Below are 26193 nucleotides of genomic sequence, written 5' to 3' on the forward strand. Positions count from 1 at the left end.
CCACCGGTCAGGCTCCCAAGAACTCTCGACAACAGTGGCCTTGGCGGTCTGCACCAAGGGCAGTAGTACCCAATAGCTCGCGCAGCTCCCTTCGTCAGGCTCCCAGGAGCTCTCGACATCAGCGCCCAAACGGTATATCCCAGGGCAAGAGCACCCAAAAGCTCGCACAGCCACCTGACATGCCCCCAGAGCTCTCGACAGTAGAGTCACTAACGGTGTGCCCCCAAGGGCTATAAGCTCCCAAGAGCTCGCACCGCCAACTATGATCTCCCAAGAGCTCGCGCGGCCACCCGTCATGCTCCCAAGAGCTCTGGACAGTAGCGCACATGCAGCCTGCCCTCGCACCGTCAACTATGACTTCCAAGAGCTCGCAAGCCCCCGTCATTCTCCCCCAGCCTCCCGACAGTAGCACCCACGCGGTCTGCCCCCAAGGGCAACAAGCTCCCCAGAGCTTGCACAGCCCCAACGCCCGCACCGGTCAGATGACCGTATAGGTCGCCGGCAGATACAGATAGTCGGACGGGTCGCTCTGGCGCGTCCACACATCCGGAGCTCACACCCGCCGCGGCCCGCGGCCCGGTTGTGAAACGAAAGAATTGCTGGCACGCAGCCCGCCGAAAAAGGCAGCGCGCTACGCCCTCCTCGTCGATCCAGTGCCGGTCCCCGCAACGCCGCGACACGTGCGAACCGTCGCACACTGCCCGCAGATGGCCGAGCCGTTCGCGCCTACCCCCCTGCGAGTGACGAGGGAGAGGGGTGGCGAGCGCCCCTGTGTGTGCCGCCCCGCCACTCGAGCCGGCCAAGCGCCCGCCCTGTCACCGCGCCCTCCCCCTCCCCCACCAGGGATGGGGGCGCGCAGCTGGGTGGACGCCGCCCCGCGGCGCATCCTCCTATCCAGTAATTAGACCGGGACCCGCGCGTTGGCCGCGCGGTGGACCTTCGGCCCATATCGCGTGCCCCTCCCCGCGCCGGGCGGTCGCGGCGCAGCGGGCGCGGACACGCGGCGGACAGAGAGAACAGGGCGAACAGCAAACATCGGGTAAGATAACCGGACCTCTTACTCCCGCCCAAGGCGAAAAGCACACAGATCTGGGAGGAGAACCGGGCCGCTCCCGGCTACCAAGTACGGCCTTGGGTGTCGCTCCTTGAGGGTCAAGCGCGGCGGCGGCCGGCGAGCGCCAGGGGGCTCCCGACAGTGCCGCACCCAGTAGCTGCGCCTAAGGGCAATAAGCTTTCAAGAGCTCGTAGGGCTGCCGTCGGTCCCACAGGGAAAGCTCCCAAGAGCTCGTACAGCTTCGGTCGCCCCAAGGGCAATAAGCTCCCAAAAGCTCGTACAGCTACCGTCGCCCCAAGGGGGAGCAAGCTCGCCCCAAGGGCAATAAGCTCCCAAGAGCTCATACAGCCGTCGTCGCCACTAGGTGCAATAAGCTCCCAAGAGCTCGTACCGCCTCAGTCGCCCCCAAGGGCAATAGGGCTACCGTCACCCCCAAGGGCAGCAAGCGCTAAGCTACCAAGAACACGTACAGCTACCGTCGCCCCCAAGGGCAGAAAGCTCTCCCCCAACGGCAATAAGCTCCCAAGAGCTCGTACAGCCATCGTCGCCCCAAGGGCAAAGCTCACATGAGCTCGTACAGCGACCGTCGCCCCCAAGGGCAGCAAGCTCGCTCCCAGGGCAATAAGCTCCCAAGAGCTCGAACGGCCGTCGTCGCCCTCAAAGGCAAGCTTCAAGAGCTCGGACGTGTGCTGAAGCCTTCGAGGGCAGGCATCAAGCTCGCCCCCAAGGGCAATAAGCTTCCAAGAGCTCATACAGTCATCCATCGTCGCCCCCAAGGGCAGTGAGCTCCTAAGAGCTCATACGGCTACTGTCGCCTTCGAGGGCAGCAAGCTCGCCCCTAAGAGCAAAAAGCTCCTAACAGCCCGTACAGCCAACGTCGCCCCCAAGGGCAAGAAGCTTCCAAGAGCTACCGTCGCCCCAGGGGCAGCAAGCTCGCCCCCAAGGGCGATGAGCTCCCAAGCACTCGTGCAGCCATCGTCACCCCAAGGGCAATAAGCTCCCAAGAGCTCGTACAGCTACTGTCGCCTCAAGGGCACAAAGCCCGCCTCCAAGGAAAATAAGCTCCCAAGAGCTCGTACAGCCATCGTCGCCCCCAAGGGCAATAAGCACCCGAAGGCCCGCACGGTTACCGTCGCCCCCAAGGGCAATAAGCTCCCAAGAGCTTATACAACCATCGTCGCCCCCAAGGGCAAAGCTCCCAAGAGCTTGTATAGCCTCAGTCGCCCCCAAGGGCAATAAGCTCCCAAGCGCTTGTACAGCCATCGTCGCCCCCAAGGGCAATAAGCTCCCAAGAGCTCGTACGGCTACCGTCGCCCCCCAGGGCAGCAAGCTCGTCGCCCCCAAGGGCGTTAAGCACCCAAAGGCTTGTACGGTTACCGTCCCCCCAAGAGCAATAAGCTCCCAAGAGCTTGTACAACCATCGTCGCCTCAAGGGCAAAGCTCCCAAGAGCTTGTACAGCCTCAGTCGCCCCCAAGGGCAATAAGCTCCCAAGAGCTTGTACAGCCATCGTCGCCCCCAAGGGCAATAAGCTCCCAAGAGCTCGGACGGCTACCGTCGCCCCCAAGGGCAGCAAGCTCGCCCCAAGAGCAATAAGCTCCCAAGTCGCCCCCAAGGGCGATAAGCTCCCAAGAGCTTGTACAGCCATCGTTGCCCCCAAGGGCAATAAGCTCCCAAGAGCTCGTACGGCTACCGTCGCCCCCAAGGGCAGCAAGCTCGCCCCCAAGAGGAAGAAGCTCCCAAGAGCTCGTACAACCATCGTCGCCCCCAAGGGCAAAGCTCCCAAGAGCCCGTGCAGCCTCAGTCGCCCCCACGAGCAAAGCTTTCGAGGGCTCGTACAGCCTCAGTCGCCCCCAAGGACAATAAGCTCCCAGGAGCTTGTACGGCCGTCGTCGCCCCCAAGGGCAATAAGCTCCCAAGAGCTCGTACAACCATCGTCGCCCCCAAGGGCAAAGCTCCCAAGAGCCCGTGCAGCCACAGTCGCCCCCAAGGGCAATAAGCTCCCCAAGAGCTTGTACAGCCATCGTCGCCCCCACGGGCAATAAGCTCCCAAGAGCCCGTGCAGCCTCAGTCGCCCCCAAGGGCAATAAGCTCCTCAAGAGCTTGTACAGCCATCGTCGCCCGAAGACAATTAACTCCCAAGGGCTGTAACAGCTACCTTCGCCCCCAAGGGGCAGCAAGCTCGCCCCCCCAAGGGCAATAAGCTCGAGAGCTAGGACAGCTACTGTCGCCTTCAAGGGCAGGAAACTCCCAAGAGCTCCCACCGCCCACGGCCGCCCGTCAGACCCGCGATAGTGGCGCCCGTAGCGGTCTGCCACCCCCCCCCCCCCCCGGTCATCCCGCGGCGCTTGCCCGGTCGCCACCGGCGCTCTGCTCCTTCAGCGCACCCTGCCGAAGCTTGTCTAAGCTCGTTCTTATCAACCAGGAAGCAGGGATAGAAGAAATAGCGTTTCTCGTCCCCCGAGCAAGTGATTGTTCAAGCTGTCCAAGCCAGTGTAACCTTTGTTCAACCATCTCCCGAAATGAACATTAGACAAAACGGAATTCCGAAGGTCCAATCCCAGATGACACCACTAATCGGTCCGCGGCGTCGCATTGTATTCTGCCAACAACCAGCGACCCGCACCACTCGGTCAAACTGACCCTCGACCGCTCACGCGGCTGCTCCTCGCCCGGCAAAGGCGGTCAAGCCACGCAAAGACGCGGGCACGTCAGAGCCCGCGTGGTCCGGAACAGCGACAGCCGGTGGGTATCCGTGGTGTGCCTGCGAACCGACGGCGCGCCGCTGCGCGCGCTTTAGGTCTGTAAAAACTCAATAAGACATCATCTGGGACCACCACGATCACCCCGTTCCGGAAGGGTCACTGCCCCCTCGACTCTCCCTCAAACACCATGTTCCTTTCTCCTTGGCCCTGTCCCACTGCCCGTCCCATGACTCCAGCGGACAGTCACCCATGCCCCAGCTGTGAGCCATGCGGCCGGGCGCCGCCATACGACACCGTGACCGATAAGGCCGGGCTGTTTACTTTATTGGGTCTCCGCTGCCCGGTCCGCCGCGCCCGGTCCGCCGCGCCGCGGCGCCGGCGGGCCCGTGGACCGCGCGGACAAAGGGAGGGCCATTCCCGTTTTTGAGCGGTATTTCACTCGATGCTGCTACCACGCTGCTATCGCATTTGCGAGCTAAAGTCACACATGTGACGACATATTGGTAGGGTTGGAGATACGGATGTACGGATGTCATGAAACCCAATTAGCACGTGTGATAGCGCACGCTGGCAGCCTGGCAGCGGCCGTAAACAGGGCCCTGGCCCGGCGCCTAGATCTGGCTGCGTGCGGCGTGCTTCGATGACGTCACCCACCCGGCTCCGCTCGCTCAGCCGGAGCGCAGGGGTTAAGCGCCGCTGCACCGTGCAGCGCGCAGCGATACCAGGGTGCAGGTGGTCACGGGCCAAACCTGATATCAGCCCTGAAAATGTCACCCGAGGTCACCAAATCACTGACCGCGTTCGCCCCCAAGGGTACCGCACCGCACCCACCAGCCCCCAAAGGCTTCAAAGACCAACCAGCAGGCCCCTCAGCCGCTGCCACACTCCATATGCACAGGGACGTCTGACCCCGTCCCGCTCCCCCGCCGCAGTCGGCAGTCGCGCTGGCAACCAGGCACCGAACTGTGACAACAGGAGACCAGGCAAGCGCTAACCCACAGTCTGGGTCCTCACGGAGCGCTCCCACGACCACAGCTGCCGCGGTGGCGCGCTTCAAGCGTCCAAAAGCTCTTGACGAAGCAACGAAAAAAAACGTCCACGACCGTCTCTCCCAAGCCGATATTGCCAGCCTATTCGATTTGTAGCACGAGATGTCGGACAACACCATCCAGATTAGACAGCGCGTGACTCCGCAATGACGCAAGTCGCGCGAATTCTGTCTACACGCTGATTATACATCGACAGCTGACAGCCATGACAATAAGCTCCCAAGAGCTGGAAAGTGGCGCCTTCGCGGTCTGCCCACAAAAGCATCCCTGCTCTCGAGAGCGCAGGTTACTGCGCCCATCAAGCTGTCGCGGCGCACGGCCAGTTACACAACAGCGAACTCGGCCCTTCGCTTACCTGTAGTCAGTGGCATCTACTGACAAACCTCGCGTCATGAGTCGTCACAGGCGGTTGGTTCTCTGCCTCCCAGCTCCTGCGCTGCGCTGAATCGCAAGGCACCGCCCCTCTGAGTACCATGCCACCACTCCCTCTTTCGCCGTCACTATTCATAGCCTCTCCGTCACTCCGAGTGTCACACAACGAGAGAAGCCAAAAAATTGTTGAGACCATGACCGATGGTCCGTCCCCTTCGCTGGCTCGTCTCTGACTGTCCTATATCCCGCGCTCCCCTCGTGCCTCCCGCCCCAGCCCGCCCGCTCCGCTTATCTCTCTCCCTCCCACCCTCCCTCCCTCTCCCTCGCTCTCTCCGGCATCTGTCTGCCCTCGCCCAACGCCTCTTAGCCGGGGGGCCGCTAAGTTGCCATTCATGTTTCAGAATACAGTCAGCACATCACATCACGTGCAACACAACACAACACATCACATCACATCACATCATATCTGTGACTCACGCCAAACCACCTGTTCCAAACGTCCCACTTACGATACGTCACGCGTTTATGTTGCTATATGTAGGTATGTTATAGACCGTCTGTACGTTTAAACGTATACCTGCAATTGCTCACGTTATATCATCCGTCTCTCTTTCCATATTGGTTCAGGTCACGTGCACGGTGCACACTTAACCGTCACAGCGGACCTTTCCCTAATATCATGCATAATGCAGACATTTCATTGTTACAGGCTGTTCACCCTACTTTCATTGAATGAGCTACACAATTACCTGAGTGTACGTTAAGTTCACTGCACATTAATAGGCAATGAATATTCACATTCTAAACCTCCTTAGCCCATCGCTCACATTCGAACCCTCTCAAAGTCGGAATGCACTCATGGTTAGTCCAAAACAGCTCGAGTGGTATTATATTTGAATACTTTTGATATCTGAATATATTTATATTTATATTTGAATATATTTGAATACCTCCCCCAGTGCAATGCAGTATTTGAATACGCCGTCCCCGGCAGTGAGCGGCTCGCCCGGCGCCGGGCCGCTCGGTCACTTGACCGCCATTATCGGTGAAACTGTATGCAAATATCGGCTGTCGGACGGCGCCAGTACCCCCGATGTGTGTCGACACGGGTGTCGGCGTCATTGTTCGGTCGATGATTGGTGTGACTCCCGTGATATTATGACCGACGTCCGGGACAAATGGAAACTGATCGCCTAGCTAAGTCGGCATAATGCGGAGATAATTGAAACGGTGTGCAGTGTGCACAGTACAAACAGACCACACAGGTGGAAAATTTCGACCGAGTTTGCCGCGCTGCTTAAATTGCAGGTTCAAAGAGTTTTGGTTTTTGAAAAACTGAAGACTTCTAAACATTTTATTGTATATAGGTCTAAGTAGTAAGGATTGGATTTATTTTCTCCGAATTTGTGCCGTAAAAAATTAAATTGTCAATGCCTATCTTTTTTTGCCAGCATCTGTCTTATTTAGAATGGGTACCTGGAACCATGGAGCTGCGGCTGATGGCGAAATTCTATACTCAGTTGCAGAGCCGGTTCATACACGAAAGTGACGGAAACGGTGCGGTGTCTCCGTTCTTATCTGTCCATCACATTCAATCGCATGGTGTTCCGTTTAATTGCGATTCGTTTCATCAACAAGTGCCGTTCTAATCCACTCCAGAGCCGACACGCAGAGGTGGCGATAGAGGCAGTTCCGTTCCGTTTCATTACGTTCCGTTCCTTTCCGCGCCAGAGCCGGTACACGGATATTGTACCGGAGACAGTTTTGTTCCGTTCCATAACGTTTTGTTCCGTTCCAGAGCCGGTACACGGAGGTTGTAGATATCGGAAACAGTTCCGTTCCATTATGAACTGCCCTTTCCGTTCTAGAGCCGGTACACGCGGAGGTTGTATGAGAAACAATCGTTCCATTACGTTCCGTTTCGTTCCGTTCCAGAGTCGGTACACGGAGGTGGTGTCGCAGACAGTTCTGTACCTTTACGAACTGCCCTTTCCGTTCCAGAGCCGGTGCACGGAGGTTGTGTCGCAGACAGTTCCGTACCTTTACAAACTGCCCTTTCCGTTCCAGAGCCGGGACATGGAGGTGGTGGCAGAGTCATGAGGTGGTTGCGTTCCATTACGAAGCGTTTTGTTCCGTTCCAGAACCGGTTCACGGAGGTTGTGTCGCAGACAGTTCCGTTCAATTACGTTACGTACCGTTCCGTTTCAGAGCCGGTACACGGAGGTTGTGTCGGAGACCAAGCGGACCGTGCGGCGCGAGGAGACTCCTCCACCAGCCGAGCAGACTTCCGGCGGGATGAGGCAGCTGGACGCCCTGCTACACGACCTCAATGAGGCGCGCTACAACACCCTCGGCAGCCAGGGCAAAGGTCAGTCACTGGGCGTGGGTCATCGCTCCTTTCGGTCCTTTCGGGTCATCACGAGGTCAGTCACTGACTTCAGACTTTTACAACTAAGGAAGCGGATGTCATCAGGCATCATGACTCCCCGGTCCTTCTCTAGGCCGGGGTTCCGTTAATTTGTTTCATGACGTTCCTCCGCGGTCACCAGAAGTCTGGGTAGCAGTGGCGGCGGAAGGTATTCTAGGATAGGGGTGCAAACGATATTGAAGCGCCCCTTCCCGCTGGGCGCCCCTTACCATGCCGATGGCCGTCCCTGCACTGGAAAATCAGTTTCACCCCTATACAGGCGCCCATAGAAGTTTGCAGAGTGCTATTCCTGGTCATAATCATCTCCCCAGTAAAAAAAAAAAACGCAAAATACGCCCTAGCACTAGGGGTGTAACCGCCCATACGGACAGTGCAATTTTACAGGCCCCAATCTCGGACCTCCCTTAACATTCATATGTTGTAAACGGCAAACCACCCCCGATAAATGTTACACAAACTAATTTCCTCTCGCATATCGGCCATCAGGCGCCCCTTTTTGACACTGCAACGCTATAAGCCCTCATATGTTCGTGTTGGCGTTCGGAGGCTATCGCCTTCCAAGACGTCTCCATAAATGTTTCTTTTTCGTCCCACACACAGGCGTCCCTCTTTCGCATGCAGGCGCCCCTCTTCCGCATGGCGCGCTTCTCGAGTAGCTGCGCCCTCCTAGCCTTTATCGCCTGGCAAGATTATATTCGACAGGGTCGGCAGCATCTGCCTTTGTTTCAGATAAGGATGCCCTCCACTCTTCAGCATATCAAAAGATACTTTTCCCACGTCATTGCCACCCTCTTCGTGTCACAAGTGCCTTTATCAGTTGCGGTGTCGCCTCGCACTGCTCAGCTTTATGGCTGCCGCACCTCTTAACTTCCTGCCTCCTCTACAGATTTTCGAGGCGCCCCTTTCCAATTTCCATAGCTTTAGGGTGCAGCTGCCCCCCTTGCCCCCCTGCTTCCGCCGCCACTGCTGGGTAGTATGGTAGCCACTGACCACCTCTGATGGCTTCCCCGCTGCCTCTGCCCTACTGCCCTACTTGGTATGTAGATTTCGGGCGCGTCTAACGCCCGTATTTTTTCCGCCTGGCTCTGCACGTTCATCAGTCCGCGCCCAGTGTTTGTGTGTGAAAGCCTCGGTCTTTAGTCGGCTTTGGCTTACTGATAGACGGAGCCAGATTTAGGGAGGATTGTTTGCTTAGTTAATGCTGATGCGTTGCTGATAGCGATAGGTGACTTCACGAAAGTTGGAAACTTCCGTTCCAGTTCGCTGAATTTGAAACGTTACCCCGGTTACGTTGTTTGAACACAGTAGCAGGCAGCTTCGTAACCCTTTCACAAGCGCAAACGAGGGAGTGTAGTATGCTGATTCTCCTTATTGTAGCAAAGGCTGGAAGAGTTATCAACGGTCACACCTTTCTATGCTCATTTCCGTCCGCGCATTAATGAAAGTGGCCGTCGCCCGTCATGGAATATGCGATTATGACCGCCGCCAGTGATCATTACAAAACAATACACATTCTGTATAAGCGGATGCTCTATCACTCTATACTCCCACACCGACAATGATACGCATTTATTGATATGTTCATTGATATGCATTAGGTACCCAAAACTCACCGTCGCACCGGGCGCCATAAGAACAGACATTGCTGTAACTTCAGTCCCGCGACCCGTTCCGCACCACTGCCTCTCGCCCCAGGCGACGGTCGGGTCACGGTCAGGGTCAGGTGGGTCACGGTCAGCTGGCGTCGCTCAAGGTCACGGTCCGCGGCGACCGTCTCTGACGCGCCGCGATGACTGACGACGCGGGCGTGGCACGTCGCCAGCTGACGAGCGCAGCGTGTTTGCCTCAAGGCCCCGTGGTGCGCCTGGGGCGATGCACACTGGGCCGGGGGTCCGGAAAAGTGCTAGAAATTATTTGTGATTGAGTTGTTGATCTCAGTGACAAGCAAACATGCTAAAAACGAAGTGGGGCTGCTTAACCCTCGCCGGACCTATTGTCGGACCCCCCACCCCCTCGGCCGGCCGAGGGGGGAGGGTTGGTACGACCCCTTTTTGCCGTTTCGCCCCTAATGGAGCTAGAGCCTCGCGGAAAAAACAAGCGTGTGCGCCGTTTCAAGGCGGAACGATTGATACCCGATTTTAAGGTCCCAGGTCAACCGGTAACCTCTGAGGTGAAGTCAAAAAGCCCAAGGTAGGGTTTGGTTTTTGGCAAATGATTTCGCAAAAAATGGCCGCAGAGCAGAGATTTTGGCACCATCGTGTTCGCCTGGCTTAGGCGCGTCGAATGGTATACTTTTTGTTCGGGTGAGGTCAACTTAAGGTATTGACCTCGAGTCAAGGTCAGTTCAGAGCCCATCAGGCCACGAACTTAATCGAAGGAGGTCGTATCGCATATCATTCGATTCAGGAGGTCTTCCCGAGTCCATTGGTGGCTTTCCCGAGTCGCTGGCTCAATTTGATCATGAGTTATTGACGAGAAACTCCTATGACCGGTGTGACGTCATAAATGACGTCACGGAAGGAGGTCAAAAATGCAAAAGTAAGGCATCGGATCTTGCAAGGAGTGCACGAAATCACGATTCCGTGTGCTTTAGATAGTTTGAAATCATTCCATGCACAAAAACAACAGTTTCCTTATTTCCCCATTCACTTTTAATGGTGAGGTCACGTGACCTCGAAGAGTAGCAGGCATTAGCAAAAATTGCGAGTAGGGCATGACAGAAAGATGATTGGTGGTTTGTATGGCATGGCCATTTTTAGCGGCTCGAAATAACATTTCTCAAAAAGTCTAACAAAAGAGCAAGTTGTTGTTAATTATCACCGACTTGTGTTTAGGGGTTAATAATGACTGAATTTTTTAGTTTGGCCCAGAAATGTTGACAGCATTGTGTGCGTTGATCAATTCTGAGCTCAGGGACATATATTTTATTTAGATTATAAGCGTTTGCTTTTCACAACTTCCAGCGTTTTAAAGAGCGTCGGGCCTTCAGTAGAGCGGCGAGGTGACAATTGCCCCTACATCATGTGGTTTACTGGCGCATATCTCGAAAAGTAGCAGGGAAAAGCAGCAAAGCACCTATATGGAACAAAAGATGAGTAATCAGAGGCTAGTATAAAATGTTCATTTTTAGCCGCTCGAAATAACGTTTTTATAAAAGTCTAATCAAAAAGTTGGATATGATTTTAAATTACGTCTTGCAGCTGCTTGCAAACAGCTAGCTTATCTTGGAGAAAAGCAATGCAATATGTCAGAATGATGTTGGCACAGTGAACAACAGTGCCCTGAACTAGTCTGACAGGAAATTTCGTTCAAAACGACGATTGGTCAACTAATAAATTACCACTAAAGTTCATCATTAAAATCGGTAAATGTGGTGCCCTATAGAGAGTCTAAATTGTCTTGTGTTTGGTGACAACTGACGACCTCAATTTTGACCTTAGGGCAAAACTAGCATCGGAATCGTATTCTTCGATCAATTTGGGATTAAATGATACCTATTTTGTTCATATTGCGGACAGTCAGTTTGGGGGAATTTCTAGCGCTTTTTCAGGCTGCCGGCCTACAGTGCGATGTGGCCTGGCGGGGAGGGTCACGGCAAGCTATGCTTTGAGCGCTGCCAGGTGTCTGGCCGGACATGATCTCTGTCCCCCGCTGCATGCTGGCTGTTTTGGTAGGTGAGATCTCGCACTCCGTCCAGGCAGACAGGTGCTCCGAATGTCAAAGATCAGGGATCACAGCTCGGGCAGATTGGTCCGTCAGACGCGATGTTTATCTGGTGTTCAGGCCCGCCTGGAGATCAATGATGCTGAGGTGTTACGGAGACAGGGAATCAGACATCTGCTGTCACTTTTACAGCGATAGATGCCCGTTGTAGCTATCGTCGATATCTCATCTTGATCTCATTAACCAACTTAGTCCTTCTACATAGTTGTAAATCATCACGTCTCTTTTGTATGATATAAACACATTTGAACACCTTATCAATGCCAATTTGACTATTGTTTAGTGTATTTAATCTAAACTCTAAGCTTCTCCTCCAGTTAATTTAATTAACCCGTACACCGACGGGGGTCTGCGCCAACTTAGAACCGACGGCGGGGGGGGGGGGCGGATGACCGCCCCCCCCCCTGAGATCTCGAGAACGAAGCAAGATAGCGACAAGCGGTAAACGGCATGGGGTATGCACGGACAAGGTCTACAATTTTTACGAAGGTCATTTTCAGGTCAGGTAAAAGATGACGTCACAGGGGGTCAAAAAAGTCAAAATGTGGCGCCAGATTTGGAGAGTTTTTTTTTCTCGAATAACTTTCGAATTGGTCAAGCTAGAAACAAACTAAGGGCACCATCGTGATCCTCTCGTCAATCCGTTTCGAACCATATATATGTTGACCTCGAAAGGTCAAGGTCAAAGGTTGACCTCAGGTCACGTGACCTCGAGGTCATCATGCATATCGTTCGATGCGCCTTGACGAGCTGAACACAATAAAACCATCCGCGCGGCTGTATCTTGTTCCTGTAAGGAGTTATTGGCAAAAAACCTTTGGTGACCTTTGATGACGTCACATGACCTTACAGCTGCCCAACAGCAAAACAGGCCTCAAGGTAGTGAAGGGTATATGGGTATATATATGGGTATATATATGGGTATGGTTAGGTATGGGTATATATATAAGGGTATATAGTCAAGGTATATGAAGTCACGTATGCCTTGTATGGTATATGGGGCCATTCTAACGCGTTTTAGTGGAAAAAAAAAACAGTGTAGCCGCCGACGACCTCAGGGCCCCGGATCTCGCGCCGACCGGTAGTAAAACGCGCTAGCTCCGCCTGTGCTGACCATATATTGCTCGTAGCGCAACAGAACGGAACAAAGCGTAGCGTTTCTGGAATCGAAACAAAAGAAACTTAACATATGACCAAATGAACACCAACCAAACGAATACGCAGACACAACAAAGCAAAGAAAACATAATCGGCAAACAATCTCACCAACATGAACTAATTTCCGAGGTCAAAATCGCTCACTCACCTACACGGTGCGCCCTTGTGCACTCCAAACGTCGAACGGCCGAACCAAGCCAAACACGACCAAACCAAGCCGATGCGCGGCACGCTAACGCCGCCGCGACTGGCCAACCAAGAATGGGCGCTGCCCCGCCGGCCGCCCCTCCGCTGACCCAGCAGGGTGACGTGGCGGGTCACGTGACCGTAGAGGTCACCGGTCAGTACCAACAAAACGGTACATCGAACAAAACCCAAATAACTTATGACCGCGAAACACAATACAAAACTAAATTACAAACCGATACCTAAAATAAACCAAAAGAAACAAGGCACCAAACCATAAAATAAACATATCAATAAATCGATAACAAATGGGCAACCGAAAACCACACCGCCATCTGTCAAACGCCCAGACAACTAAAAGTTAGCATCGCCAGGCGACAACGGCGCCAACACTGCCCCCGCTCAACCGACAGGGTTGAGGACACCTAACACTCATCACTTAACACTAAACACCGAATAAAACACTTAACTATCACCGCGCCGCGACAACACTCAGTAACTCAGGTCTGAGCCGCAGTCGGCTCCAGACGATCGCAGCCTAGCTCAGGCTCCGGTCAGCAGTCGGCAGCAGGACTATCAGCTTATGCACCGGCCGCGTCAAAACCGTGCCACCAGTTCTCAGGGACACCTTTCTCACCAAACCGTCCTTGCTCGGAAACGTCTGCGTCACCTTGCCCATGCGCCAATGACCTCTCGGCACATCCTCATCTATCAGTAACACAACGTCTCCTTGCTCTACGTTCCTAGACTTAGATACCCACCTCTGGCGCCGCTGTAAGGTCGGCAAGTACTCGCGCCTCCATCTGAGCCAAACTGGTCAGCGAGGTACTGGACCCTTCTCCACTGCTGGGTGGAGAACTGCTCGTCAGCAAACCTACCTGGTATGCCTTCACCCCAGAGCCTAGCTCACCAAGTCTCCAAGTCGAGCTCACCAAACCAAAACAGAGCTCACCAAATCCCTGAGCAGGGCTCACCAAACCAAAACCCTGAGCAGAGCTCACCAAGTCCCTGAGTAGAGCTCACCAAACCAACAGCCGAGCTCACCAAAACCCAGAGTAGAGCTCACCAAAATCCGAACAGAGCTCACCAAACCCGGAATGGCGCCGGAATGGCGTCGTCCCTGCCACAGGACATCAGGCACAGCTTCTAGACAGAGACCTTGCCGTGCAAGGTGACTGGCGAGACGATGCCCAGCGAGTCGAACAAGCACTCACTGTGGACAAGATGCCTCGTCTCGTCACTGGTCTGCGCCCGTCAACAAAGCGGAACCGGAACGTGTCATCCTCCACTGACCAAAGCATGCCTAGAGCACGCTCTGGCTTCAACGACTCTACCTGGAGGTCAAGATCCTTCGCGTTGTTGCCCCTGTCCTCACGCGGAATGCTCCGAAGGAACTCTGTGCTGTTACTCGTGAACTTGCGCATGTTAAATGCGCCTGTCTGACATAACTGTCTCAAATCGCTGGCCAAACGAACAGCCTCATCCACTGATGAAGCCGATACCAGTGCATCGTCTACATAGACATTCTGATCAACAATCCTAGCAGCCTCTGGATGCTCGGCCTTACCTTCTTCAGCGCACTGCCTCAGTGCAAACCCTGCGACGCTGGGAGAAGACACCGCGCCGAAGATGTGCGATTTCATGCGGCAGACCACCACGTCGCCGCCAACATCGCCGTTCCTGAACCACAGGAAACGCAGCATGTTCGCATCAGCAGCAGGCAGTCGAACCCTGTGAAACATTGACTCCACGTCACACGTGAACGCCACAGGATTCAGGCGGAATCGAAGCAGCACCCCAACAAGTGAGTTTGTGAGGTTGGGTCCCTTGATCAGCAGATCGTTCAGACACAGGCCGTCAGTTTTTGCAGAACAATCAAAAACCACCCTTAGTTTCTTCTTCTCTGGATGCCTAACACCGTGGTGCGGCAAATACCAAACCCTTTCCCCAGTCTCAACCTCAGCGCCGGGGACCACCTCAGCGTAGCCCTCATCAAACAGTCGCTGAACAACAGAAACATACTCATCACGAAGATCGGGGTTGCCAGACAAGCGTCGCCTGAGAGGCTCCAAGCGCCTTTTAGCTGTGAAGTAGCTATCCGGCAAGTCACTGACATCACGGAGTGGTAGACCTATCTCAAAATGGCCCATCTCATCCTTCCTCAGCTTAGATTTGACCATGCTCACCCACTCCTTGTCCTCCACGGACAAACTCTCAGTCTCATCAGCTGCGTCCTTGAAATCCTGATCGTACAGCTGAACGAACAGATCAGCCTCAGAGACCTTACCAGGAATGTCGGAACGCGAAACGCCGATCCGGTTCACAGAGTGCTGACCCACAGGATCACGAGCCGACCGATAGGAGGGTCCAATCACGTACCACCCGAGGCGGGTGCGCAGAGCGCACGGCCCGTCACCCTCAGGCTGCCTCACCTCATCCGGCACCAACAGCTGTGGACAGTTTGCACCAATCAGCAGATCCACCTCACGCAGATCAACATCAGTCTCCGGCAGCTCCACACCACACAGGTGTGGCCAAGCACTCAACTCAACTCTGTCACACACATCCTCAGTGGACACAGGAATGCGGTCAAGAGTGAACACTGGAGGGAGCGAGAACAGACCTTCGGCCTTCAGGGGACCAACTTTCACATCCTCCATCACAGATGTGGAAATCTCACTCCCAGATCCACACACAGTGTCAACAGAAATGGTAGTGGACTTTGAGCACATCCCAAGCTGATCAGCCAGACTCTTACTCATGAAAGTTCCAGAGCTGCCACTATCACAAAAGGCAAGAGTTTCCACTGTCTTCCCTGAGGGTGACACAACTCTCACTGGAACCACAGGCATCAGAGTACCTGTTCTCTGACCAGAGTCAGCAGTGACTCCACCACTGCTAACCTGAACTGAGCTGCTGGGAGCAGCACTGGGTCTCACCTGCTCAGACTTGGGTGGCTGCTCACCCTGCCTGTGGAGGAGAGTAACGTGCAGACCACCACAGATGCTGCACTTCCTACGCTTCCTGCAGAACCTGGCAGTGTGACCTTCATGCAGGCAACCAAAACACAACCTCTGAGTCTGAATGAACTGCTTCCTCTCATCCATCGGTCTCCATTTCAGCTCCTGACAGTCATCAAGGAAGTGATTACCTCGACAGAACCTGCATCTGTTCTCACCTGATCCTGAGCTTACTGCAGTCGCACTGCACTGCGCCTGCATGCGACCAGAGACCTGTGGCTTTGACCTCTGTGCAGCCTGTTTGCTCTCCGAGGACCTACCAAAAACTGGGTTTCTCTTAACTCGCACTTCCTTGGCCAAGAAATCAACCAAGTCCCTGAACCTCACCATCCTCCCTTCACCTTCCATGATATCATCACTTAACCTCATCCACCTATCCTTCAAGTAGCCAGGCAGTTTGTCAACCACCTCTCTCAAGGTTCTCGGGTGTTCAAGCTCACCTGCAACGTCCAAGTCAGTCATTGCGTGTTTGATTTCAGTCAGGTACAGGGTCAACCTATCCAACTCCTCTACGTCACCTGGAGGGATCCTGCCCCAGTCATTCAGTCTTTGCACGTATGCATCGACCACCCTGTGTGAGCTGCCATATCTCTGATCTAACAGCTTTCGAGCCTCTGCATAACCACCCTCACTCAGGTACATACAGCTCCTAACAATCTGTCTCGGTTTTCCCACAGTCAGCTGCTCAAGGTAGTGCAAGAGCTCGTCATCGTCAGTCGTGCGTGACACAATTCTAGCCTCAAATGACCTGATGAACAGTTTGTACTTCATGACATTACCATCAAATTTCTCAATCTCAGTAGGTGGCAACAACATCCTCTGCATCTGTGAGTTCAGCACGGATGTCTCATCAGAACGGGGAGATCTCACCTGGTTGTCTGTCTGGATCCTCAATGAGTCAATCACTTCCTCACTTACCTCTCCACTGGGCAACTCAGCCAGCTTTAACTCTATATCTAACTGCTGACGTCTCATCTTAATCCTAAGTTCCTGTTCCTCAAGCTGTTCCATCTCTTTCAAATTCCTCAACTTTGCAATGAGCAACTGAGACGCTTCCGAGCCAGAACCTGACAGATTTTGAGGCAAAATATTGCTATCCAACTGACCTGCTGCCATCCTGACCTGTTCCTGATTTACATCTCCCTTTAGCTGAGACATGTCCCTGTCTACACTATCATGCTCATCATCAACAGGCTTGACAACATTCCACAGCCTATCAACAAGCTCCGCCTTTTTACCCAAAGTCGAAAGCCCCCTAGAGCTGAGCTCCTCCACTAACTCTGAGGACTTGAGCTTGGAGAGCTCCTCCCTTGATGTCATTTAGCTACCTTACCCTAATAATGCATCACACAGACTAACAATAACAACACACACTAAACACACAAATGCGTGACACAGTAACACCTTAAAGCTAACCCCAACAGCCCCACTGATGTTCCCCTGAAGAGCACTCAAAGTCCTTACTTGAGCCAAAGTTCACTGATACCACTGAGCCAGACTGAGTCCAATCCTGGCACACAGCCAACCCAGGGAGCGAATTGGCGCGAGTCCAAGTCCAAAGTTCAAGGCCAAACTGCCCCCGGTTCAAGGCCAAACTACCCGCGAGCAGTAGGTACTCACAGGTCCAAACTCACAGAGGTGAGTCAAACCAAACCAAACCCACGGTCACTTACCGACTCTGCGCACGTTAGCTCACACAGAAACTCAGCACGTTGAAATACGCGCAGAGGCCCGGCAGTCGGCACGTGTCGAGCTCTGCTGCAGGGCGAAACACTGTAGCCACTGCAGACCGTAGAAGCTGGTAGAAGCTGCGCGCGTCCGTAGGACAGCGCCGATAGCGCAGCCAGCGCGCGCAGAAACTGCGCGCGTCCAAAGATCCAGCCGGCGCGCAGAAACTGCGCGCTCCAGAAGATCCAGTCGGCGCGCACAGAAGCTGGCGCCGAGCAGCCGAAGACCAGCCAGCGAGCGCAGATGGCTCGCGCAGAAACTGGCGCGTGTAGAAACTGTAGCCGCCGACGACCTCAGGGCCCCGGATCTCGCGCCGACCGGTAGTAAAACGCGCTAGCTCCGCCTGTGCTGACCATATATTGCTCGTAGCGCAACAGAACGGAACAAAGCGTAGCGTTTCTGGAATCGAAACAAAAGAAACTTAACATATGACCAAATGAACACCAACCAAACGAATACGCAGACACAACAAAGCAAAGAAAACATAATCGGCAAACAATCTCACCAACATGAACTAATTTCCGAGGTCAAAATCGCTCACTCACCTACACGGTGCGCCCTTGTGCACTCCAAACGTCGAACGGCCGAACCAAGCCAAACACGACCAAACCAAGCCGATGCGCGGCACGCTAACGCCGCCGCGACTGGCCAACCAAGAATGGGCGCTGCCCCGCCGGCCGCCCCTCCGCTGACCCAGCAGGGTGACGTGGCGGGTCACGTGACCGTAGAGGTCACCGGTCAGTACCAACAAAACGGTACATCGAACAAAACCCAAATAACTTATGACCGCGAAACACAATACAAAACTAAATTACAAACCGATACCTAAAATAAACCAAAAGAAACAAGGCACCAAACCATAAAATAAACATATCAATAAATCGATAACAAATGGGCAACCGAAAACCACACCGCCATCTGTCAAACGCCCAGACAACTAAAAGTTAGCATCGCCAGGCGACAACGGCGCCAACAAACAGGGAGTTGATTTTTCCCCCATTGCATTGACTTAGGGGAAGATGGGGGAACAACGCCCTTTGGGGAACACCGCCCACCCCGATATCAGAAATATAAAAAGGTCTAGGGCGACAGCTGACTGTCTTTTGGCAGCGTGACGACAGCATAAGTGCAGGTATGGGCAGTGCACCGCATTGGTTTAGGTGATTTGCGAGAAATTCCTAATTTTACGTTTCGTGAATACGTTTTATACTTTTAATAAGCAGAAGAAAACTTATCTTAGTTGACAGACATGAGTCCTGAAGTAGTATTTTTTGCCATAATTAGGACTCATCCAAGCATCACGTGCTCGTGCTCGAGTAAAATTTCTGTCGTGCTGCCATATTGAAGGATTTTTTTTTTAGAAAAATGCAGATACTTGGGTAACACCGCCCACTTGGGAAATTTGGTATTTAATCGCACATTGTGACACCTAACCCAGGAGTGGCGCATTTCAAATAAAGAAAGAACGCTGTTGTCTTCTTTTTAGAGGATAATGAACAATTTCGAGAAAATGAAATTTTAGGACTTTAGGTCGTCTAGTTATATATAAATGAGTACCTACTACATAGTACCAGGGATATAAAAAAATCGTTTCCATTGTATTTTATAAATATACTAAAACGCCTCGAACTTTACGATCAGAAGAACTACTTAAAAGTCCAGCAATCTGCAAATTTCGTTGCCTGCTGAGCTCAGGCGGTGTTACCCAACGGTCGGTGTTACCCCGAAAAATGTAGACATTTACTAAATGTGGAATAATGCAATTATGAACGACACTACAAGAAAACAATTGGTTGATATGTATGTATGTAAAATTGATGCGACAATCCAATGAAACTGAGAGATTGAGCATTTGGCCAAAATTTACGTGGCTAGACCCTAAAAAGTTAAGAGGGTCGGTGTTCCCCCGTCTTCCCCTATAATGGGGAGGTCTAGAAATTGACCTGACTTTAGGTCATCGATATCTAAATTCCGAGATATACAAATTGTAGCTACCAATGAGTCAATGACCTAATAACATCCTCCGACTTTCAAAGGACTCCGTCATCTACTGTGGCTCTGACACGGTGACAAAGTTGGGCAAAAAAGTGACTTGAGGTCGGGTCATTCAAAGTGACCTGGTGAGGTGACCTAAAAAGTTAGGAGGTTCAAACTTGCACACCATGTGTAAAATTGATGAGTGAATAGTCATACCGGATAACCGCCCCCGTCGGTGCGCGGGTTAAATATCGCACTAATCTCCTATAAAGTATAATATAATCTCGGCTGCGGCCTGCGACTATAGTTATTATTTTAAGGCTCTCAAATGTCAACGTAGCTAACTCCCGTAGGCTAAGCCCGGCAAAGTAATTTTGCAAAGGATGATTCCAATTCAGACAGATCCGCATCGCCAATCTTCTCACCGATCTTTGACATTTTAAATCGAAGATAAACCTGCTAACCTAATTCTGTGGATTTGGCAGTCATCGAGCCGGTTAATGCCTGCTGCGTTTAGTTGCCGTGAAAGCAGCGATGCATTAGCGTCGGGCTGGCCTGGATCGGGCCGTCGACTGGTGAGCCGCTGAATGAATTGGTAACACTCCCCAGGACGGGAGCGGCGCCAGCCGGTTCAATCAAGCCCGACCGGCGCGTGCGTCTTACAGCACCCACCACTGGCTCCGTCCCGTGGGTTCAATGAGACCGAAAATATCCGGATGTTACGTATTTCGGGAGGCAAGGTCACACTGGCACCCACGGAGATCGACACCAAACCGACCAACTGACATATTGTGTTGTGACGTCACTGAGCTATCCACCGTCCACGGCGGACTCGGCGCGGCGGTGACCGCGACTGCAGGGACATCTATAGGCGGATGTAGTAACTGTTAGTGGAGTAGAGTGATTCACATACGGGGGTGCTGTGTCGCTCTACCGCAGTTTTACCCGCCGCTTTAGCGATAGGTATGTTTCGCTCTTTGTTTGTTTTGTTGGGTTAGGCTCTTTCGGTAGGGGAGAGTGGGGCAAAGCGGCCACCCTAACGTTTCTAACGATGCCGACGCTTGATTTTTAAACTTGGAAAGATTCTTTCTATACCAATGTGATCCCTATTAAATTGTCTTTTATTCCAACTGCGTTTCATTTCCAAAGGCGTTCACATATGGGAGATATTGACAAAACTTTAAACCTATAGCATATTGGCCACTTTGCCCCATCCCTGAGGCAAAGCGGCCACTGGCGACTTCTGAAGTCCCGATATGAGAAACGGAATAGTTGCCTCATGCACGACTAGGGTATTTGATGATGACAAGGTTTAAGGGAAGATGGATGTTTACTTTGTTATCTTCCCACCTATTGCTAAACAAAGAAAGAATTTTCTTGGAAAAACATTTAATTGCATAATTTGGTAACTCATGTAACCGAAAAGTGGCCAAGATGAATGCATGACGACACATTTGAATATAAATAATGTTTTTATCCAGATGGAAACAACTTATGGCCAATTGGGGGCTGGCCACTTTGCCCCGGCCGCTTTGCCCCGCGCTACCGTCCGAGACAAAAATATTCCAGCTCAGCTATTAGTGGGGTAAAAAGCATTAAAATTGGTAGAAGGCATGTACGATAACCACGCAATGCATGGACAAAAACGGTTATAAAAATTCCAAACGGTTATGGAATAAAATAACATTTAAAAATTGTAAACATAATTGGTAACCTGGCAAGAAATGCTTTTCCGTGTTTCACAGAACAATGGCGATGGGCCTGAAACCCCGGTCTGGCTCATTCGAACGACCGCAAAGAGAAGTATAATTGGAAATCATAAATTGGAACTGACGCCAGCTGTGAAGGGCTAAAACGATGGATGGCCGCTTTGCCCCGGGTGGCCGCTTTGCCCCACTCTCCCCTACAATGGGACCATTACAGAGCCGGAAGGATTATAGGAATTAGGGGAGACATTGGTCTGGGCGGGCACCCTAGTGAGTTGTTGGGACTGAGTTCATTCAGTGAACACTGAACAGTGAACAGGCCAACCAACGCTCACTGCACCCGGGTATCGGGCCTGCTCTTAGGGGAGCTTCCGGCATGGTAAAAAGTTACCCGTCCAGACTGGAACGGAGTTTTTTCAACCCCCGGAACGGAGGGTGGGGCGCGGAGGAGAAGGATTTGATTATCCTGAGAATGGAAACAACGGAACGGAGGATGTTTCGCTCGGGCGTTCCGGGCACAATACCGGGCAGATCGTTACAAAACGCTGGTTTTGACATTGTACCCTGATGTCTGACCTTGCAGACTGACCGGAAACAGTGATAGACTCATTTGTCGTTAGAACTGACCCATGGTAAACGGGCTAGCCTCCGAACCGGAGGGCATACATTTCCAAAACTGACGTTCCATTAACCCGCGCACCGACGGGGGGGGGGGCGGATATCCGCCCCCCCTGAGGTTTTTCGCGAATAGCGGGAAAACCGCGGCGCTACCGCCGCGAAATTTGGTATGACTATAACCTCATCAATTTTACACATGGTGTGCAAGTTTGAACCTCCTACCTTTTAAGGTCAGGTCACCAGGTCACTTTGAATGACCCAACCTCAAGTCACTTTTTTGCAGCTTTGTCACCGTGCCAGAGCTACAGTAGATGTCGGAGGCCTTTGAAAGTCGCAGGATATTAATAGGTCATTAGTAGCTACAATTTGTATATCTCGGAATTTTGATATCGGTGACCTAAGGTCAGGTCAATTTCGCGACCTCCCCATTATAAGTCAATGGGGGAAAAATCAACTTCCTGTTTTTACCACTAAAACGGGTCGGAATGGCCCCATATACCATACATGACTTCATATACGATCAACCTTCACTACCTTGAGGTCTGTTTTGCTGTTGGGCGGCTGTGAGGTCATGTGACGTCATCAAAGGTCACCAAAGTTTTTTGGCCAATAACTCCGTACAGGAACAAGATACAGACGCGTGGATGGTCTCATTGTGTTCAGTTCGTCAAGACGCATCGAATGATATACATGATGACCTCGAGGTCACGTGACCTGAGGTCAACCTTTGACCTTGACCTTTCGAGGTCAACATATATATCATTCGATGCGGATTGACGAGAGGATCACGATGATGCCCTTAGTTTGTTCCTATCTTGACTAATTCGAAAGTTATTCGAGAAAAACTCCCTCCATATCTAGCGCCGCCATTTTGACTTTTTCGACCCCTGTGACGTCATCTTTGACCTGACCTGAAAATGACCTTAGTAAAAATTGTAGATCTTGGCTGTGCGTATCCGATGCCGTTTACCGCTTGTCGCTATCTTGCTTCGTTCTCGAGATCTCAGGGGGGGCGGTCATCCGCCCCCCCCCCCGTCGGTGCGAAGTTGGCGCAGATCCCCGTCGGTGCGCGGGTTAAATATGTCCTGCAATAACTTTTGATACAATTCACCGACATTGATTTTACCGGCGTCGTCTTTTTCTCGTCGAGTTGCGTCGAATGAACTGATGAACGAAATGAATGAAATACTGAGCTTCGAGTTTGACCTTTAAAGGTCAGCTTGAAAATTTGGCTTTTGATGAAAGTCAGGACCTGACTGGAAAGATCATGATGCACATCTGCCGATCCGTATCGCGGAGCGGAACACAGCCGAGATGTTTTACTTTTATTACTCTAGCATGTTTCCATCAAAAGTTTCGAAAAACTAGTGGTGATCTCTCAGGACATAAAACATGATGTGATGGGTACCTACCTACACGATAGGGCCACGGATGTAACTTACCGATTTAATTTCCAATATACGCCTGTTTAATAATTTTTGAAGTGTTAAAGATGACGTGCGTCCCCCCTCCCCTAAAAAAGGCGCCGTTCAATGCTCTCCAACTGACTCGTCATGGAGAAGTCGCAAAGTTGACCTGACGTTATAGGTAAATCGTCAATCGAATCGAATATGTATAGAATGTGCATTTCGAACATCCGTAATGCGAGTTGAATAACTCCTGCCATTGGCATTAACCGCTGAAAGTTTGAAAAAAATTGAGTCGGTGTAGATTTGGCAAGCATTTCAATCATTCTTGAGCCTATGTCACATGACGTGACCTGGTGATCTGAACCTGACCACATTGGATCTGAAGTTTTCAAAGTTCATGCCATGTGCGAAAAAATATTATAACAAATCATATGATCAAAAATCATAGAATAAGATAAAATAAATTCCATAAGATATGTAAAAAAGGTAACGTTACGCGCCGTGGGTTGTAAAGTATTAGCAACAAAAAGCATCAATGGGACTTACAAGCATCCCCCCCCGCGCCCCTCCTTCCCACCCCGTTATGGTCAGAAAAGATTTCGTTCTTTGACCGGACACACGCCCAAGCTCATAAGCTCTATGCAGCACTGCTGGTGTAGCTGCGGTATCAAGTACTGACTGTATTAAAGGTAGTTTGCCAGCTTTCCTGGACCGTATGGAGTTAATGGCCTAGATAAGGAGAACCGGATTTTTAGAACTTATCCATACCTTCAAAACTCATGGAAACGTCTAAAATTCTTCAAATTTTGAGTACCCCAGTGCGAAATTCGCCCCGACGGGTTGTCGGTCGTACCCCAACCACATTTCACATCACTATGAACAATAAATGCACACACTGAAATCAGTGGCGGCGGAAGGTATTCTAGGATAGGGGTGCAAACGATATTGAAGCGCCCCTTCCCGCTGGGCGCCCCATACCATATACACGGTTGTAGTAACACAAACAGTGAAGAGACGTTTGACAATGTGTTGTACCTGTTAACACGTTCAGAATTACAGTTTTTATGCAACAAGAAATAGTTAGGTACATTCCATAGCGTAAATGTAACCTTCATAATGTTCGCTTAGAAACAACCTCATCACCATATCATAAGATTCTCCGAATAAGGCATATCAAAAAGAGTTCCACGGTTCCAATACCTTCGTGTGGACTAGTGAATAAGGCGCCGAATTCATAACACTAAATCGGTGACAGAGAATTGCAGGCCGGTAAGCAGCATGCCGCCTGGGCTGCACTGCACTATTGCATTCAGTGGTGTCATCAGTATCACGTCAGCCCTTCGGAACCCGAGACTCTATGCCGAGACTAAGAGACTTCTAGTTACTGCTAACGTGAAGTGAATAGGCTGAGGTTTATGGTGGGGGTAGCAGGTTTGTGACGCCCCAGTGAAATAAATGCCGCCTTTCAACACCGATGGGAGCCCGAAATGAATGAATACAGGCAATCAACGCTGGTAGGTGTCCCAGCGAAATGAATGCATCTGTTACCACTTACCACCCAGAGGTGCCCCCATTTCAAACTAATACGACGGCGACGCCTCCACACCGATAGGAGCCCATCCCAGGGGAACGGAATAAATGCCGCCCCTCATTGCCGGGCCCCCCAGGAGAATGAATGTTACACATCAACACCAATATGCCTCCCAGTGAAATGAATTATGAATGTCGCCTTTCGACGCCGGTAGGCGCCCCAGACACCAGTGGATTTACTGCCGCCTTAAAACACCGATAGGCACCTCAGTGAAGCGAATGCCGGCCTATACCACCGATAAGCGCCCCGGATGAATAAATACCACCCGTCAACGCCGATAGGCGCCTCAGTGAAATTAATGCCGCCCCAATCTCCGATAGGCGCCCCAGGTGATACATGTCGCCCATCAACACCAACGGGCGCCCCATTGAAATGAATACCGCCCTTCAACACTGGCAGACGCCCCAGTGGAATGAATGCCGCCCCACAATGCCGATGGCCGTCCCTGCACTGGAAAATCAGTTTCGCCCCTATACAGGCGCCCATAGAAGTTGCAGAGTGCTATTCCTGGTCATAATCTTCTCCCCAGTAAAAAAAACGCAAAATACGCCCTAGCACTAGGGGTGTAACCGCCCATACGGACAGTGCAATTTTACAGGCCCCAATCTCGGACCTCCCTTAACATTCATATGTTGTAAACGGCAAACCGCCCCGATAAATGTTACACAAACTAATTTCCTCTCGCATATCGGCCATCAGGCGCCCCTTTTTGTCGCATGGAGCCTGCAACGCTATAAGCCCTCATATGTTCGTGTTGGCGTTCGGAGGCTATCGCCTTCAAAGACGTCTCCATAAATGTTTCTTTTTCGTCCCACACACAGGCGCCCCTCTTTCGCATGCAGGCGCCCCTCTTCCGCATGGCGCGCTTCTCGAGTGGCTGCACCCTCCTAGCCTTTATCGCCTGGCAAGATTATATTCGACAGGGTCGGCAGCATCTGCCTTTGTTTCAGATAAGGATGCCCTCCACTCTTCAGCATATCAAAAGATACTTTTCCCACGTCATTGCCACCCTCTTCGTGTCACAAGTCACTGCCTTTATCAGTTGCGGTGTCGCACTGCTCAGCTTTATGGCTGCCGCACCTCTTAACTTCCTGCCTCCTCTACAGATTTTCGAGGCGCCCCTTTCCATAGCTTTAGGGTGCAGCTGCCCCCCTTGCCCCCTGCTTCCGCCGCCACTGACTGAAATCGCTATTACCGATAGGCTCATCCAATCAAGTTTCGATAAACCCGTTCATCATCATCTCCTGCGGTTTCGAACACGCCTGTTAGGTGGTGCGGTAGACCGCGCCCAAAGCCAGGGCCCCGGTAACGTGAGGTAGCCGAGTCGGGGCAGCGTGCGCTGACCCAAGCCGGGGCTGCGCGTCCTCCCGGTGTCATGTGATAGCCCGGGGCTGCCCAGTGCCCGGGGATGCGGTAGACTGCGCCCAAAGTCGCGGCCCCGGCTTGGGTCAGCGCACGCTGCCCCGACTCG

The 26193-nt window shown here is 52.1% G+C and overlaps 1 protein-coding gene across 2 annotated transcripts in view; it reads left to right on the top strand.

The window, feature by feature from the left end:
* The window catches only part of LOC122393251 (paxillin-like), an 83411-nt gene that overhangs the window by 29806 nt on the left and 27412 nt on the right, over positions 1-26193 (top strand). For both annotated transcript variants that reach the window (XM_043389113.1, XM_043389112.1), the window contains exon 3: positions 7387-7546. In XM_043389113.1, the coding sequence (XP_043245048.1) occupies positions 7387-7546 (160 nt within the window). The remainder of the gene's footprint in view (positions 1-7386; positions 7547-26193) is intronic.

The sequence above is a fragment of the Amphibalanus amphitrite genome, unplaced genomic scaffold (genome assembly GCF_019059575.1).
Source record: "Amphibalanus amphitrite isolate SeventyFive unplaced genomic scaffold, NRLGWU_Aamphi_draft 000526F_arrow, whole genome shotgun sequence".
Classification (NCBI taxonomy): Eukaryota; Metazoa; Arthropoda; class Thecostraca; order Balanomorpha; family Balanidae; genus Amphibalanus; species Amphibalanus amphitrite.